Below are 14,511 nucleotides of genomic sequence, written 5' to 3' on the forward strand. Positions count from 1 at the left end.
TCTGACAAGCTCTTACTCTGCAGGAGTATCTTATTCCAACTGATAAAGCAAAACATGGTAAACTATACCCATCCAGCAATTTTCAATACAGCATCATCTCTATCTGCAACAGTAAAAAGGAAAGAGAAACAACAAGGCATACTACAATCTAAAAGTGTAACCATGAGAATACACGGCGGGGTTGCGGTAACTGCTCAGTTATAATGGTAAACTCTGCCGTAGCCAATGGGAAGTCCTGCATATGCACACCTCTATCTAATACAGACCTGAAGCAAATCTCCCTGCTTTTGGGAGGCTTACTTACATGCATTAAGGAAACAGTCTTAACAATATTCGTTGCACCCTATTTTCATTTACTAAGGTAGTAAAACACACCTTATTGTTGCTATCAGGTCACAAACACTCAATGTACAATTATTTTAATACTTACTGAATATGACATCTGGATTTTAGTATTGGGAACCAGTTTCACCTTTCCTTCACTAGTTAGATTAACATCAACAATTCGATTTCCATTAAAACCTATTTCAAGTTTTTTGTAGGTCCAAAGATAGTAATCTTCTCCATTTTCATCTGCTTCACCAACAATACCTACAGAAGAAATAACACTTTACACAAGATACTATCACTTAATATTTAAAATATGTTAGAAGCTAAAAGCTGATTTAAAAAAAGTTTTTATAAATAAGCAATATTACCATTATTCCTCATGGCTAGAAAAGGCAAAGTACAGGCTGGACTTCTACTCTGTTAACTGCTTGGTGAACATAAACCATGGTCACACCATGAACAGTTCCATATAACCTCAAAGTTCATGCTCTGTCATGAGTATCACCTTCACTGTAATAATTATCACCTTATATGTATATACTTCCTACCAACTGAAAATCACAGGGAAGTACTATGTCACCATCCGGCACAGTCTTCCAGCTAGTCGTGATCAAACTAAAATTAAGTTTCAGTTCTCCAGAGGCCCAATCCAGTACTTTCTCTAATAATCTACACATTCCTAGGGAAGCTACACACAGGTATTTATGGGTACCAAAACTTAAAATGTCTCTTCTTTATGATTCAAGCACTGGGTTATCCCTGGAAAATCATCAAAACGAAAAGAGCGTTGAAGATAAATATTAATGAGGCAATCATTTTGATCACAATTTCACCTACTGTAGGAACATCCCAACAGTGTCAGGGTAACAGGTGGTGCTGAGGGTCCTGTGTGCCCTTGTCCTGTCAGCTACTTATCTAATGTTTCCTGTCTACACCTACATACTGCCCAAAAGCCTTATGCTCTAACAGTGACTCCCTCAGGTCTTCCCTCGGCGGTCAACATATCTCATTAAAGTAGTAGGGGGAGAAAGATCATTTCTTATTAAGGAGTATTTGCTTACTAACCAAAGTTGTTCTCTCAAATTGATATAAATTCAAGGAATACAGTTTCATCGTATTTGGGGTTGCAGGGGATAATGAAATCCTTCTAACAAGGTGTATTTACCCAGGTACTCTGAAAACTCTGGCGGTGGAGACACAATTACACCAAATAAGATTTCTTTGAGGGGCTTTTACTTATTTATTTTAATTTTTAGAGAGAGAGAAAGCCACTTGGGGTCAGAGGAGGGGAGGTGGAGAGAGGGAAAAAGGGAGGGAGAGAGAGAGAGAAAGATACAGAGAGAATCTCAAGCAGGCTCCCCACTCAGTGCAGAGCCCAACATGGGACTTGATCCCACAACCCTGGGATTATGACCTGGGTCGAAATCAAGAGTCAGACACTCAACCAACCTGGATTGAGCCACTCGGGCACCTCTCTCTAATGGGCTTTAAAAAGGCTGAAATATTTACCCCAACTAAAAGCTAAATAACAACTTTTTTTCTGACAAAAATTCTCAAAGTTCAGACATTCTAGGACACCCAAATGTTTCTCTCCTAAACATGGCAGACCCTGGAATCCCAGGGCTAAAAAAGATTTATTTTAGGACAGGAAAGCACAGTTGCCATGTTGCTAAGGAAATCCATAGAAATGACTGACAAAAACTACAGTTCCAGAAAAGAAACCCAAAAGCAATGCAAAAGAACAGGAGGAAGCTGTTCTCCCACCGAAAGCAGAGGAACCCTAGGTTCTCTTGAACTGCAGGCTCACAAATATTGAGTGAACATTCAGCGCATCTTCCTGCTACCCTCAGAGCTGATCACAGAAATGTCTGTGTTAATGTAACACTAATTATAGTCATTAATATGAAATGCTTACTATTTATACCTAATTAAGATGCAACAGAGTAGCAATGATGCATACAATTATATCTTGAGATTGAAATTTCTTACAAATTTCATTTTAGCACCACATTAAACTCTGGTCTGCTATGTTCAGTATTTCAGTTTGGTGCTCATGAATATAGTGGTCTGTAGTCTGCTAACAAATTAAAGAATTAGAATGTTAATTATCTATAAGAATAGGTGTCCAAAGGGGGGAAAAAACCCACCAAGAGAATAATATGATCAAACATGCTAACTATCATAGCTGGCTGTGATTTGTATTTAAAATAATTCCATCATGCTTTTAACAAGTTCACCATCTTCATGTAGCCAACCCAGCTATGGGACTCTCCCCACCTCATCACTAGCATACACATCTGGCCTAGGGCTCCGTGCCTTGTATGCTGTCGCCCATATGAGATACAAAGGGACGCAGAGCAGCTGTGGTCCCCGAATACTCAACTACCTCTTTAGTCACTTCCCACCCTCTACAGAATATTCACTTACTTTATAGCAACTTGCTATAAACTAACTCATTTCAACAGTACACAGATATGAATTCCTTTACCTAATATTGATGTTCTCCTGCAAAGCTGCATGTAAATATATCCTTCAAAAAAAAAAAAAAAAACTAAAATAATTTAATCAAGTCCAGCACAAATAAGAGTTTGGATTCTGCACAGGTCTGTATTAATTATCCATCAATACAGATAAATAAGAGCTAAAACACTAAAAAGTTTTTAGGGGTGCCTGGTTGGCTCAGTCAGTAGAAATGTGACTCATGATCCCAGGGTTGTAAATCTGACCTGTGTGTAGAGATTATTTAAAAAATAAAAATCTTTAAAAAAAAAACATGAAGGGGCACCTGGGTGACTCAGTCAGTTGGGTGTCCAACTTCGGTTCAGGTCACAATCACATAGTTTGTGGGTTCGAGCCCCGTGTTGGGCTCTGTGCTGAAAGCCAGCTTGGAGCCTGCTTCAGATTCTGTGTCTCCCTCTCTTTCTGACCCTCCCCTACTCACGCTCTCTCTCTCAGAAATAATTTTTTTTTTTAATTTTAAAAATTAAAAAAAAAAAAAAACAACTATCACTGAAACTCTTAAAAAAAAATGAAAAATATTTTAAACATACAGTGTTTTGGAAAATAACACAGGAACCAGCAAAACAAGTCATCCAGGAGACTGTCTTACCTAAAATGCATATTACCATAATTCCACATGAGAGAAAGCCAAAATTAAACTTCAAAATCCTATTTAGTTCTTTTGATTATTTATGATAGAATAAATCAAAATAAGGTATAAGAAAAATGGGGGAAGGGAGGATATTTCAGATTGTTCAAAATACCTTTTAATTCCTAAAATCTGAGAAGTTATACTATATAAAAGTTATATTTTGAGGAAGTGTCATATAAGGTTTGGCAATGCTAAAACCCCTTCAAGCAACAGGGGATCATAAAATTGCTATTAAAATAATTCTGTGGAAAATAGTGAAAGTAGTGTACAATCACCTTAAGAGTCATTACATAAGTCATGCTTATTATGCAAATATTCCCCAACTTGAAATATAACATAGAGGGGCACCTGGGTGGCTTAGTCGGTTAAGCGTCTGACTTTCACTTAGGTCATGATCTCGCGGTTCGTGGGTTCGGGCCCCGCGTCGGGCTCTGTGCTGACTGCCAGCTCAGAGCCTGGAGCCTGTTTCAGTCTGTGACTCCCTCTCTCTCTGACCCTCCCCTGCTCACGCTATCTCTCTCTCTCCTAGAAATAAAAATAAAAATATTTAAAAAAATAAATAAATAAAACATAGAATACCTACCCCATATTGGTAAGTCATCTATGTACATCTGGTACCAGTAGTGATTTTTGATAGCATACACAAATGCATCTCTCTTTTCTTTATCTAAGTCAATTTCACAGTAAGTGGCTGGCATCACATCATCTGCAAGAAATAAAAATTGTAAATTAACACAATGGTTTGCAAAATAGCAGAAAAATTACACAAGAAAAAGCCAACATTTCCTGAAGTTAAAATTTGTATTCATAACAGTTGAAGCTGGGTGTAATTATATGAGGGTTCATTCAGTAGATAATTCTTTCCTTTTTATGTATGTTTTATGTATGTTTTAAGATTTTTCAAAATAAAGGAATTTAACCATCTGTATTTTCAAAGATTATCTTACTACATGAAGAAATTGTCCCTTATATAAAGAAAATTATACAAGAACATTTACAAAATAATTTTAAAATAATTTGATTTTAAAGACAAAAATAAAAAAGATTCCAATACACAGGAAAGTTTTCATTTAATGTACACAAAAACTCAAAAATATGACCCTAAATAGAACAACTTCTGATAGAAGATCTCTGAGATACTCATTTTAACATTCTTGGAAATGCAAGTCACTAGAGGCCACAGATTCTATGAGGAATCCTAGTGACTCTTCATAATTAGAAAGATTATAATACAACTTCCATCTAGCAGGTGTCACTGTTTATTAATTACCCAAAGGTCCCTTAGAGATGAGTCATTTCCACTTGAATGCTTTTCAAAAATACTGCTACCACAAGACTGTTCAGCTGGTCTCTAACCTATAAACCTTTCAAAAATGTGCTTTCAAAATGGACTTAGAAATAAGTACTAGGAGTACAACATACAACATGGTGACTGTAGTCACCACTGGTGTATGACATAGGAGAATCTTTAAGAGAGTAAATCCTAAGAGTTCTCGTCACAAAAAGAACATTTTTTTTCTTTCTTCTTTTCTTTTTATTGTGTCTATATGAGAACATGGATGTTGGCCGAACTTATTTGTGGTCATTTCACAATATGTGTGAATCAATCATGCTGTATGCCTTAAACTTCTACAGTGATATATGCCACTATTTCTCAATAAAACTGGAAAAAATGTTCTTATGGTCATTAGTTTCTAAACAAAATAAAACCAAACCGCAAAAAAACTGCCAACACTCTAGATGTCCATTGAAATGATTAAATTGCTTCTGTATATTTCTTAGGCAATTAGAGTAAATGATAAATCTTAACAAGAACAAAAAAAGAAAGTGTAGTTGTTTAAGGTCTCCTGTATTATATTCTTGGTTATTTTGAACTTGAAATGCAATTCCTCCCAAGAAACAATGTTAAATTTCTTAAATCTTGATTAAAACTCCTTAAACATATTATTTCTACGAGAAACAGCAAACTGAATTATGACACTAGCAACATGTCTTCCCAATTCTCAACAAGAAAGAATAGCTTCCCCTTATTAGAGCTCCGTCCAAAGTAGGTACCCCAAAACCGTAACACCAAAGATGGGAGGGAACACTGAAGTCCACCAAAGACAGATAGGGAAATACTCTCACTCCCAAAGTAGAAGAAGAAAATTCCTTTGTCGTCTCCAACGGTGGCTCCCACACAGATTTCCTTTCTATCACGGCTCTTTTAGGCAGCAAGGAATTTAGGATTTTCACAACAGCAAAAACTGAGGCAGAGTAGGGAAAGGCAGGAGGGTTAGGACGTGAGATTGCTAGAAAAGGGTTCCTACAGCAGGAGCTAAGAGAACTGGCAGCAAGAGGCGTCCAGACTTCCAGAGTGTAATTAACGCACAAAGAGCAGCAGGCAACTACAGCAACAAGGGGCAGCAGCAAACAGCTGTGGGAGACCTTACAGTAAACACTGCAAAGCCACCAAATTCCTTGCTGTTAAAATCAGACATTCACAGGGGCTCCTGGGTAGCTCAGTCGGTTAAGCGTCACACTTCAGCTCAGGTCATGATCTTACGCTTTGTGGGTTCGAGCCCCACGTCGGGCTCTGCGCTGACAGCTAGCTCAGAGCCTGGAGTCTGTTTCAGATTCTGTGTCTCCCTCTCTCTCTGACCCTCCCCTGCTCATGCTGCCCCTCTCTCTCTGTCTCTCTCTCTCTCAGAAATAAATAAAAATTAAAAATATTTTTTAAAAAATCAGACATTCACAGATAATCACCATTGAGATTGTATGTATGAAGTTCTGAGATACACAAAATGGCATTTACCTGCATAAAGCTTTTAAGTTTCCTCACGGTCTGAACTTTGGTTCAACTCTCTCTGGCCCAATTATCTATCAATTTTTCTCCCTATAGGCCAGCCAAACTCAACTCCCTGCAGTTTGCATACCCCTTGTGCTCTCTTGGCCTCTGGACTTTCCAGCCTATGTTGGAAAGTCTACTACAAATTTATATTCTAAAAATTTTCCCATCTCCTACCCTCTCCTCTGCAGCGTAGTCCTTGATTCTCCACCCCTCACACTTCTCATATACCAGAGCTTGCCCCTTTCTATGAAGTTCCGTGGCTTTCTCTCCATACCTCCATATGATACCTAGGCCTATACCAATTACAACCTCATACAGTATCTTAGCTCCTCAAAAAGACCATTGGCCTTGAGAGCTATGTGTATACTGATTACATTCCTTTTACTCCCAGCTATGCCTATTTCAGTACCCTACAGAGAATAGGCACTAAAGAAACAAAACATTTTAGCAAATTTTAAGAGCATGCTTTTACATTTATTTGGCAAAGGAAAACATGAAGTATATTACAGTATGTACATATACATTCATCAGTGTATGATGAGTGTGCATGCGCCTATGTGTCTAAGGAGGAAAATGCCAATATAAACAAATGAAATTTTTGAGCAGAGTATCTCAGAAATATTCACAAAGAGGTCCTGAAGAGTATCTTTCACTGATGTAAAATCTAGTAAAGAAATGGGTCAAAGGGAAAATCTATCTTTATGACAGGGTATAAAAAGGACCATGTGAGGTTATATTTTAATGAAATTCCTCTTACAGACATGTGAGCAAATACAAACATCACAAATAATTAAAGAGTCTGGTTGCTCAACTAAAACAGCACTTCTCTCAGGAGGGAGCTGCTTTGAAAATAACTAAAGTGTCTGAATACGCCAAATCATTGTTCAGCATTCCATATACCTGGAAAACAATCTGAAAAATCTATCACAGTAAGTCACTGCTATTAAATTATAAAAGGGCATACCTTTTTCAGATGAAATACACACCTATGAATTCTGAAGAGGACACAATTAAGATTTCACCAATGTAAACACACATTACATGGGGGGGGGACAAAAGCAAAGTTATAAAGTGACAACTGTTAATACTGATTTTTCAAGCAGGCAGCAAGGGTAGATTCTGGAAACTACATACCAGTATGTCTGTCATCAATTCACAACAACACCCCAGACTAATAACTGAACGGACAATGAAAACATTGAGAAAAGAATTATGTTCATTCAACCTCTGCGAACCTCAGATCCCTCAAATATGAAACAGAGATAACAGCTATCTCCTTCCCAGAGTTGTTTTAAGAATTAAAAAGTCTCAATATATTCAGTGTTTCCTTGGGCCACACATCCATTTGAGGATCCAATGAAAGTGGTGTCTCCCTTGTCACCCAAAACGCACATTTGCACAAAACTAAGTGTACAGTTTCAGAAAACCCATGGAACCCTGAAGCCAGAGTTTCTGCTTCCACTTTGTACTCCCAGAGCCTACTGTAGTGCTGGAAAGCAGTAGGCACTCAAAATCTGCTGAATAAAGAAAAAGAAAGGTCTGGAAAATCTTGCATAGTCAGTTAATCGATATATATATTGAAAGTATTATATTATATACTAAAGCATATATATATTAAAAGTATTGATTGACTGACCAATCTGAAATATAAACTGTACAATTTTTTCCTAGATGACTAAATCTCAACAAGTATCAAGATTTGCCTTTCGGGCTCTTGGGTGGCTCAACCAGTTGAGGATCTGACTCTTGATTTCAGCTTAGGTCATAATCCTGGATCATGGGATTAAGACCCTGCATCAGGCTCCGCACTGAGCAAGGAGCCTGCTTAAGATTCGCTCTCCTCCTCTGTCCTTCTTATGTGCTCTCTAAAACAAAAAGAAAGAAAGAGAGAGAGAGACTTTAAAAATGTTTATGTCCCCTGATTCAGTAATTCTAAGAATTTACCTTAATAAAAGATTCAGAGATGCATTAAAATACTTAACTGCTAGGGTAGCCAAATGCATTATTATTTCCAATAGGAAAAAAAAAATCCAAAAAAGCAAGGAAGGAGGCCCTGGAGGGCTCAGTTGTTTGAGTGTCTTCACTCAGGTCATGATCTCACAGTTTGTGAGTTTGAGTCTCACATCAGCACAGAGCCTGCTTTGGATCCTCTGTCCTCCTCTCTCTCTGCCCCTCCCCCATTTGTGCTCTCTCAAAAATAAAACATAAAAAAAAAAAAGGGAAGGAAGGGAGGAAAGAAATCAGAAAGGGAAGAGAAGGAAGTAAAGGAAAAAAAGAAGGAAAATAATCAGAATACCTTATAATTGGGAAATGGGGAAAATTATAATATCCAAGTCAGAGAACATTACATAAACACATTTTTAAAAAAATAATTAACAGGGGCACCTGGGTGGCTCAGTTGGTTAAGCATCTGATCTTGATCTAGGTTCAGGTCATGATCTCATAGTTTGAGATTGAGCCCTGCATCAGGCTCTGCACTGATTTCGTAGAGCCTGCTTAGGATTCTCTTTCTGTGCCCCTCTCCCACTCACATTTTCTCTCTCTCAAAACAAATATTTTTAAAAAAGAAGAGTAAAAACTATACATCATTTATTAAATGAGTAAATTAAGTATCAGACGTATAATAAATACTATGTTACATAAGTTTTTTGAGATATATATAATTATGACCCAATTTTTTAAAATTCTTTTTTTTTCCTTTTTTTTTTTATTTCTAGGAGAGAGAAAGAGAGACAGCGTGAGCAGGGGAGGGTCAGAGAGAGAGGGAGTCACAGACTGAAACAGGCTCCAGGCTCTGAGCTGGCAGTCAGCACAGAGCCCGACGCGGGGCTCGAACCCATGAACCGCGAGATCACGACCTAAGCGAAAGTCGGACGCTTAATCGACTAAGCCACCCAGGCGCCCCCCAATTTTTTAAAATTCTAAATAATGTAGGATGAATGTAAAGAAGGATGGAAGAAAATGTTAATGATAATTATATCCAGGTGATTTTAATTTACTGCTTTATATTTCTCTGCAGTTTCTAAATTTTGTACACTGATCCTGTATCATTGCCAAAATTAGGAAAAAATACCTACACATACATTCTTTTGGAAAAAAAAAAAAGACATTAATCTGGAGTAGAACAATGTTACCACTGGTCTGAATAGGAACTTATAATAAAAAGCCCAGGCTATTCAAATTTGCAGTTAGCATAAAGTTTAAGGAATTGCTAACACCAAGAATTCAAAATACCTAAATGCAAGATTCAGTACAAGATTCACATGATTTGGTCTGGCTAAAACACTTTGGTTGAAACCAACAGGACAAAATATGGCATTAAGCTCCCAGACTTCCAATTAAACAAGGCAGATTAACCACAAGTATGTATTTTTCCCTCCTGAAACTCCATTAAAATGTCAATAAAGGAAAAAAAGGATGTAGGTACAAAAGGACGAAAAGAGGACAGTAAGATTTCAATGCATTTTTGGAACACTGAAAATGAACAGAAGATGGCAAATCACTAACAAAGCAGAGGAAACCTTAACAGAAAGGGGCTGGTGTCACAGAACACAAGGGACGCTTCAGATTCTCAGGACTTGAAAGGCACCACACAAGTCACAAAGTAGGGGACAGATGTAGGGCTGAACACACAGAGGAACTGTATAAAAATATGTTTATGGAAGGCTTGAATGCCCAAGTTCCCTTTTCCACTCACCACAAAGCTAGACGAATAACCTCAATTCCTCCCTCCAGTAGAGCAGAGGCACCTTCCCCTAGAGAACTCCAACAAAAAGCTTGCAGAATCAGGGCGAGTAGACTCCAGGGACTGAAACCAGGGTGGGGGGACTGACTTAAGTAAACATCTTTAGGCAGAATGAAAGGCCCTGCCACTTCTCCAGCCTTTCCCCCACTCTCTGGCAATCAGGCCCTTACCACACAGACAGGTATCTATCTGGAAGGACATAGTGCACTGTGGTTAAAAGCTCTAAATCTAGCCCTGCGTTCCCTAGGTTCAAATCCTTACTCTGCCACTTTGCATCTGTGAATCCTTGAACAAGTTACTCAATGTCTGGGCCCCAACCTCCTCATCTGAAAACTAGGGATAATACACCTCATAACACTGAGGATGAAAAGTGTCAAGACTGAGAATCACTAAATTATAAATACAGAAGACTCATAGTCGTCTTTGGCATTTTTCTGTATCTGTAATGCTCTCAACTTATAATTTCATTCTAGAGAAGTAAAAGAAATACTTATGAAATAATTTCATCCCTCTGTTAAGTTGGGATACTCAAGGAAAAGAAAATTCAAAAGAAGGTCAATAAAACAAATGGGAGGAAAGAAGCCTCTAGAAGCCATCAATTTTTCAACAATATCCTTCATTATGCTGTAAGAATGCTCAAATGAGGGGACAGGGGAATGGACAGTGACCTCCCCTGGTTAGGAATTACTATTCCAGATCATCTAAAGATCACAGTGAACCAATGATCATAAAGAACAGACAGGCACAGAGGTGCCTGGGTGGCTCAGTCAGTTAAGCATGTGACTTCGGCTCAGGTCGTGATCTCACAGCTTGTGGGTTCGAGCCCCATATCGGGCTCTGTGCTGACAGCTCAGAGCCTGGAGCCTACTTCAGATTCTATGTCTCCCTTTTTCTCTGCACCTCCCCGACTCACACTCTGTCTCTCTCTCTCTCCCTCTCTCTCAAAAATAAACATTAAAAAAATTTATTTTAAAAGAACAAATAGGGAGCGCCTGGGTGGCTCAGTTAAGCATCTGACTCTTGAGTCTGGCTCAGGTCATGATCTCATGATTCGTGAGATCGAATCCTGTGTCAGGCTCTGAGCCTGCTTGGGATTCTCACTCTCCTCTCTGCCCCTCCCCACCCACGAGTGCTCACTCTCTCGCTCTCTCTCTAAATAAAAAAAAACCTTAAAAAAAAAAAAGAGCTTAAAATGTCCTAATAGCTAAAGATGCAACAGTAAACAAGAATGCCACTGTCCCCGTCCTAGCAGAACTAAACTACCTAGCAAGCTAGTGCAATAGCTTGAGGATAAATCAAATCCTCTAATCAATAAACTAGTTTAATATTTCATAATTGCTAATACAAAATTAAGTTGGAACTATAGACACGCACTGTGTGATTAGTATTCCTATCAATGACCATTTTAAAAATGATATCAGGAACTTTGATAAATGCTCTATATAAATTACCTCATTTAAATCAAACAATTCTATCAAGTGTATCATTTCCCTCATTTCACAGATGAGGAAAATGAGATAAAAGCGGAAGAATAACTTGTCCATGGCTAAACAGGTAGGCAGAGGTGGCACTGGGATGCATCAAGTCTCTTGGACTCTGAAGCACGTTTTCTCCATTCCACGATGGTAGGGTTCCGAGAGGTACCCTCTAAAATCATAGGGTAACGAATTCAGGCCTGGTTCAAAGATACCCAACTTAATTCTTCCCCTCTCTTTGTAATTTTCTTTAAATGTTCTCTTCTCAGTTTAGTATATTGTCTAATGGTAGTATATAGCAGTATTGGGAGAAAAAAAAAAGTTATGCATAAAATCTCAAGTGAGAGGCACCCTTCATTAGACTAAAGACTATCACTAGTTTCCTAAAAGTCAATTTAGTGACCTTCATTTTATGAAATAATACCAATTCATTTTGCCTGGCAGAATCTACTATATTTTTAAAAAGGTGTGTGTGTGTGTATATCTGTGTGTGCATATAAGTGTGTATGTATAGACCTATATAGTATTTTCTAGTTTTGAAATATTTCCAAAACTTTATTTATTTGAATATGCCTTGATAAGAACCTTTAAAAATCAAATACTTGAGAGATGAAAAGATTAACAATATAACTGTTTCTATAATTCACATAGGGACCGAAGGTTCGAGTTTTGTGGCATTATTAGTATGCTGGGATACGCCTTGGGCAAATCATTTCATCTCTGGGCCTCACTAAGAGGAAATCAGATGACAATCTCTAAGGCACATCCAACCTTTAAAATTCTATGACACTATAAATAACAACCAGGAAACCTAGTAAAACATTGCTCAAAGCATGATCAACTATGGTTTTGAATTGGGCAAGCAAAAGACTACAGTAGAAAGAGAAATCTCATCAGCATTTACTTTTTCATCTGGACCACTTAATTTAGCAGCTCCCTTAGCAGCACATCCGCCCGCGCTGGAGGTGCAGAGCTGAGAAGGCTCCAAGGAACCACCAACTCTCCGGGAATAACACCTGGCCAGTCCTTGTGCTTTTCATTAAAAGGTGCTTAGTTAGAAAGGAAAATAAAACCCACTTTTACAACCCACAAAAACCGTTCCCCTCTATCTAACCAATCTACCCATTTCGGCCTCAAGGAGCTAATAAAAGAGGACAAGTGAAAACAGCTGAATGATTACTCTTCTTTGGTATACAGGCTAAGGACTTCAAAAAGTGATCAAATCTGTCCATGACAGCAAAGTAGGACTCAGAGTTTCTGCCTATCTATTCTCTCTCTGATTCCTCCTTGGTAAATTAGAAATGCGCACCAAATATGAACAAGGAGAAAGTTATGTGAATAAACGTAGAACTGAAGTTCTCAAAGATCCCACACACTAGTCCAAGTTTTCTCCTTACTTGCAATTAAGTAGTTATGTTGCCTGATTAAATTAAAACACAAGCCTCAGGGTGTGTTTACAATAATTTATAAAGTTACAGGCAGGCCACTGTGGTTTACATTTACAACTTAATTTTATAATTAAGCCCCAAAGAACACAGTGCAGGAAGAGGGTGGGGAGAAGAATGTAAATATGTACATGTTTTCAACAACAATAAAAATATTCTGAAAACAAGAATAAAATTTAACCAGTCAAAATTAAACATTATCTTTAAAATATTATCTTTAAAAATCTCAATTCACATCCTTTTCTGAAAAGCGGAAAAATAGCAGCAGTTACTGTTCATTTTACACTTGTAGACAATGAAGTCAAAATGAGAGTAAAGAGCTTCAGTAAAATCAATGCAGTAATAGAAATAGGATTAAAATTAAATCTCCTGATTACAAGATCCAAGCTCTATTCAAAAATCAGGACACCTAATCAAAGATCCTGTAAAAATTCAATCATTCAGGCTTCTGTTCACTGGGTTAAAAATGTCTATGCAGGAAATACAATCTCTGGCTAATTTCACAGAGAAAAATCAGAAGTTTAAACACTTTACACTTAAAGGGCTTGATAAAATAAATACCTGCATAATAACTAGATGGGGTTTTTTTCCAGTTTTAACAAGTCTTTGACTTAAAATTTAAAACCACACTATCCTACTAGAATTGAGAGACTAAATTAACACCCACTGATAAATGCATTCAGAGCCAATGGTACAAGTCTGAATTTGAGGCTTTATGCAGAATTTTTAAGTACCCATATGCCCCATGACATTCCTATACCTCCAGAAATTATGAATCTCTGACAGCCTTCCCCAACCACATATGTCCAACAACTAGAGGGTTTACTAGAAATCACTTTTCAGAAAGAAATAGGTTAGGAAATAGAATTTTATCAACAATTATTTATTTTATTATTTTACAAATATTCAAAATAAAACTTTGTTACTTACTAACATACTATGCAACTTAACTTACAGATTAAAACATTTTTTAGAGTCTAGAGCAGTGGTTCTCTAGGGTCAATCAGCCACGTCTGATGACAGGCTGGGCTGTCACAACTGGAAGGTGGTACTAGCACCTACTGCGTAGAAGCCAAGGACTTTGCTAAACATCCTACAATGTACAGGACAGCCCCCCACAGAAAAGAATATCTGGCCCCAGTATCAACAGTGCCAAAGCTGAGAAATGCTGGCCTATAATCTGACTTGTATTATAAGGACTATTAAGGTTTACTTACCTTTGAATTTAATATCCAGACCACTAAATTCCAATTCAACTCCTTGAAGTGCTTCTCCCAGAGTTTCATGGTAATGACTGATGCTTTTTTTTGACCCCACACAGAATGGAAGTGAAAAGTACTTATATGTCTCTTGGCGATTATGGTAGGGCCCAACAGTATTCATCCATAAGACAACTTCCTCTTTATCTTGATACTGAAACAAACAAACAAATTATAAATTTTTAATCTAATCTAAATTAAGGGAATATTTGTTATATGTTCTAACCAAAAGTGTACTGTGTTTGGGAAGCTATAAAAGAAAACACTGGAAGTTTA

The 14,511-nt window shown here is 37.6% G+C and overlaps 1 protein-coding gene across 1 annotated transcript in view; it reads right to left on the minus strand.

Annotated features, from left to right (window-relative positions):
• Window positions 1–14,511, minus strand: part of TM9SF3 (transmembrane 9 superfamily member 3) — a 68,942-nt gene that overhangs the window by 43,597 nt on the left and 10,834 nt on the right. Inside the window, exons 2-4 of the mRNA XM_039230183.1 lie at window positions 14,194–14,389; window positions 4,065–4,187; window positions 431–591 (exon numbers count right to left, since the gene is read on the minus strand). Of these exons, the coding sequence (XP_039086114.1) occupies window positions 431–591; window positions 4,065–4,187; window positions 14,194–14,389 (480 nt within the window). The remainder of the gene's footprint in view (window positions 1–430; window positions 592–4,064; window positions 4,188–14,193; window positions 14,390–14,511) is intronic.

Source organism: Hyaena hyaena, unplaced genomic scaffold, assembly GCF_003009895.1.
Source record: "Hyaena hyaena isolate Hyena2069 unplaced genomic scaffold, ASM300989v1 scaffold_44, whole genome shotgun sequence".
In the NCBI taxonomy this organism is placed as follows: Eukaryota; Metazoa; Chordata; class Mammalia; order Carnivora; family Hyaenidae; genus Hyaena; species Hyaena hyaena.